Source organism: Papaver somniferum, chromosome 6 (genome assembly GCF_003573695.1).
Source record: "Papaver somniferum cultivar HN1 chromosome 6, ASM357369v1, whole genome shotgun sequence".
NCBI classification, from domain to species: domain Eukaryota; kingdom Viridiplantae; phylum Streptophyta; class Magnoliopsida; order Ranunculales; family Papaveraceae; genus Papaver; species Papaver somniferum.
The window spans coordinates 76,006,270-76,010,829 of record NC_039363.1 but is presented as its reverse complement, the minus strand read 5'-3'; the positions used below and the strand labels follow the sequence as shown (position 1 = coordinate 76,010,829).

Genomic DNA, 4,560 nt, shown 5'->3' with positions numbered 1-4,560 from the left:
TTTCTTATCTAATAAAAAAACTTTAAAAAAAACACCTAAATCTTAATCTTTCCGTTTTTTTATAGAAATGTTTTCATCAAAACTTGCTAACTGGAAAACGAATTAAATGGGTTTGGAAGAACTGTTCTTATTAAGCATGTGCTTTTTAATCACTCTAATTATCGTATGTAGAGCTGGCAAACAAGCCAAAACCCGCGGGTTAATCCGTGCCCGGCCCGTGAAAACCCGAACCCGGCTCGGCTTGTTTTGAAACAAGCCGGGTTCGGGTTGGAGAAATGTCGGCTTGTGAGTAAACGGATTAACCCGTCCCGGCCCGTGAACCCGCGGGTTCAACCCGCATACCCGTGACTCACTTTATAGTGGATGGGTATGTTTACAATGCTTCCAAGGAACCCAAAATCCTTATGACTGGAAAATGGACAGAGAGTATGAGTTATCAACCATGCGATGAGGAAGGAAAACCGCTTTCAGGAACTGAACCAAAAGAGGTCAGAGTTAATATCGAACATTATTATTCGTTTTCTTAATCCTCGTCAAATTGGTTCACATGTTTAAATATGGATTTGCATTCTTAGTCTAGTATAACTTCCCGCTTTGAAAAAGCATTTTGGTGCTTATAGATTTATTTTAACGGTGCTGTTTGATATGCAGATGCGGAGAGTTCCTGATGTTCCACTCAAGGATAAATATCAGTTTACATACTTCTCACATAAGGTAAACAGTTTGGATACTGCACCTAGGCAGATGTTGGCATCAGATTCTCGTTTACGTCCCGACAGATATGCACTTGAGAAGGGAGAACTATCAAAAGTCAGCAAGGAGAAAAACAGCCTAGAGGTGAGACAAAGAAAGGAAAGGAAAAGTAGAGAAGCCAACGGCGATACATTTACTCCAAAATGGTTCGACTTGACTAATGAAGTAGTAACTACACCATATGGCGAAACACCAATTTACAAATACAATTATAAGTATAATGAACACAGAGCAAAAGTGAATAGCTTAATCGAGGTTGTGCAACCGATTGAGTTCAACCCTTGGCAGTATGGACAAGAAAAGATGGCTTAATTAGCAACCCTTGTCAGTTCTGAAACGGGCGGGCTAACCCATGAACCCGCGGGTTCAACCCGTTACGGCACGGATTGAAGGAATGACAACCCGTGAAGAATTTCAACCCGCGGGTTTCAACCCGTATTAACCCGAACACGTATAACCCGTAACGGGCAAGCCCCGACCCGCCCGTTTGCCAGCTCTAATCGTATGTCGTTTTTTTTGCTTCCTAAGAAAGCTACCAAGAAGATTGATTTCATTCAGGGTCCTTTCTGGTGGGCTACGAAAGACCTTATCCGTGTTGTATATTTCCGATCTTGGAATTATATTGGTAAGCTTAAACCTTTTGGAGGTCTTGGGGTTCGTAATTCCTATTGTCTTATCAAGGATTTTATTTCAAAGCTGAGATGAAGACCCTTAAAAAAGCCGATTAATTTTTGGATACATTTTTCAAGGCCAAATACCTTCCTGACAAGCACCTATTAGAAATTGATAAAGCTCCTTTTTCTGCCTCTTTTATATGAAAATGTATAGTTAGTATGTTTAGTTTCATTAAACAGGATATTGCTATAAAAATTAATAATGGTAAAACAACTAATATCTGGACGTCCAACTGGGTTCCAAGTTTGCAAGCAATTGTTAATGCTTCTGACCTTGCTAAGTAGAAGATTACTATGGTTATTGAGTTCATTGACCATGACAACAATGACTAAAATTGTGACAGACTGGGAAATTCTGCCTCGAGTGCCAAGTCGAGAAGGCCGATACTTCCCGATGCGCCACTCATAAAACAGTGATAGCGCTGTAAAGCTCAATTTTCCACCAAGAAAATGCACATTGATTTGAATTTGCAAGCATGATTTTTTAAACTTAGTTTCCATATGTAGCTCATCACAGTTCCAACGTATCCCTGTTCTGCGAAGGGTGCAAAGCCATAAAGGCTAACGGGGATGCGTTCCGAATGCGTCGCTGACTTCGAGCCTGTCCAGGAATAGGGCATGCCTTCGACATAGGCTGTTGCAAGATTATTTCTGAGTTCCTTACTTTACTTTGGTATTGCTGAAATCATGCACTAATCTTGCTCGTACCAAGGGTATATTAGTCAGGATCATGTCGTACTTATATTGCATCATCCTTGTGATAAAAGTGATTTGTGTAAGCTCCTCTAACTTGCATACCGGTTAACTTATGTATTTGGCAATTCCCAATTCGTAATTAGTGCAAGCCAACCTCGAATGGCTAGATAGGAAATATAAGTATTCAAGAAATGAATTGCAGCTACGGCATCAACTATGGAAACAATCATCTCTTGCTTCGTATTGTCGAGCCTAGATGATACAAGTTACCAAATTGCACTACATTGCCTCTTTGTCAAACAATGTGATGTTGTGCATAACTTAAATATCAACTAATATTTTTTACCACAACTGATTTCAAATACATTAAGTTTTTTCTAGAAAATATTTTTCCAATTTCTTTTAGCAAGTTTAAAATTTTAAACAAAATCCCTAGATAATCAATTTGAAGCAATCGAACAAACTACACAGATCACTCTCTGTGAAGGGGATCTATAGGCTAGGTTCCTGAAATTGAAGGTCACGGGAGAAATGAATGGGTTGGGAAAAAAAAAGGAGGTGAAATTTCCTGGCTAGATTGGGTATACCCAGATTAATTAGGGTATATCTAATGAGGCAAATTCCGGGTCATTACGAAGTAAAACACAATACCCCTTAATCATTTATTTTCAAAATGCCTAATCTACCCTGGCTTAATTAACACAGAAAAATATGATTAAGTTAATTAATTTAGTTAATTAGTTGATTAAAATTCTGAAATTAGGTTTAATTTATATTGAATTCATGGATTATGGGTTATGATTCTTGAGGATTTTTTTCTTTGAGAATTATTTTTACAACGGAAATGAAAGCACACTAGACAAAACTTCTAAACAAGGGGATTGCAAAAACTGCCGAGTGATTTTATACTCAAAATTAAGGAAGAAATAAACACTTTCAGTTCTGAAAGTATGAAAAGTCGGCAGGGTCGAAAAATTAGGAAGATGCCGGCTATAGGTAGCCAACGTACTTGTAATAAATATATATACATGCCGACTTTATTATTTTTGACACACAGGAGATGTGTTGTAAATGCTTCACTAGTCGGCATTTTATTATTTTCTCACCCTTCCGTCTAATGTATAGTCGGCATGTTATTAATTTCTCACCATTCCGGCGAGTATATAGTCGGCACTGAAGTAATATTGGAACAAAACGACCCTGGAATAGCCGGCACGATGTGCAGTTTAAGACCTTGCCGACCTTTAGTTATACCCAAAAGAAAACAGAATTTAGAAAGATGTAATCCACTTTATTCATGCAATTTTTGTTACTACATTGATTGAAACATAAAATCTAACTCCTGGTCGTAGGAATAACGGATGCACTTAGCACATGCATCAAGCCTTTGAACCCCTAGGCGACCCTAGTGGACCAGTTATAGTCTCGTGAGGGTTTACATAGAGATCTTTCCACAAAACCTACACAAAAACTTCTAATATCATTAATCTTTGTCAGAGGAATCCGAGCTCGATTCACCCACAATCAACTCTAGGGCATACACCGTAATTTTGGATACTATGAAGTGATAGCTTGCATCAAATGCGAATGCTTACCCTTCTTTCTCCAAGTAGCGCGCTTTCACGACTTCATGCTACAAAAACAAAACACAAACTTACTTTGTTAGTGGTGTTTAATAGGAATATCAAACAACATGGATTACATAAAATAAACCACAAAAGATACTTACAAATTGTTCAATGGACAAGTTAAAGTGTCTAGCGTTCAAAATTAGATGTTGGATAGCTAAATAAGCAAATATCGCATTTTCTATGACTTGGTGCCTATCATGGATTTGTTGAGAACATCTTCCATTTGGATTCCCAAAATCTTGCCTATATTTATTATATACCTTTGTACAATAGGTTTCGGCATCTACTCTTACGGAGGACTGATTTTTAATTCGAGTTTCGGCGTACCATGCTTTGGTGATGGATAGATCTTCATTTGAATCAAATGATGTCATTCTTATATGTAGAGGTATTGGGAGAGTTAGAAAGAGTATATGATGATATAATCTTTGCAGAGTATATGCAAATAGGTGTTTTTTTTTTGTTTTTTTTTTGTAGAGAGAACTACTGTATTTATAGGATGGTGCCCAAATCTGTCCGTTAGGGTAGTCAATCAATGCAGTTGTACTTGCAAAATTTTGAATTTTGAACTCGTCAGCTAGGTTTTTGTTTCCCAAAATGCCGACCATTTTAGTCGTAAGGATCGTAATTTTCTTACCCTGCCGGCTAATAGAATTTTCACACAACAGAAGGTCATATTGTGCTGCATATAGTCGGCACGGCATTTGTTTATTACAATGCCGACTAAAATACAGTCAGCAAGGTCGTAAATTTCTTACCCTACCGACTAATAGAAGTTTCAAACACATGAGAAGGTCATATTCTGC

The 4,560-nt window shown here is 37.8% G+C and overlaps 1 protein-coding gene across 1 annotated transcript; it reads left to right on the top strand.

The window, feature by feature from the left end:
• The first annotated feature begins 404 nt into the window (after nucleotides 1–404).
• LOC113290951 (oxysterol-binding protein-related protein 3C-like) lies at nucleotides 405–1,065 on the top strand. The gene is made up of 2 exons (XM_026540533.1): nucleotides 405–488; nucleotides 652–1,065. Exons 1-2 carry the CDS (start codon nucleotides 405–407, stop codon nucleotides 1,063–1,065), a joined length of 498 nt encoding a protein of 165 aa, XP_026396318.1.
• Nucleotides 1,066–4,560: the final 3,495 nt, after the last annotated feature.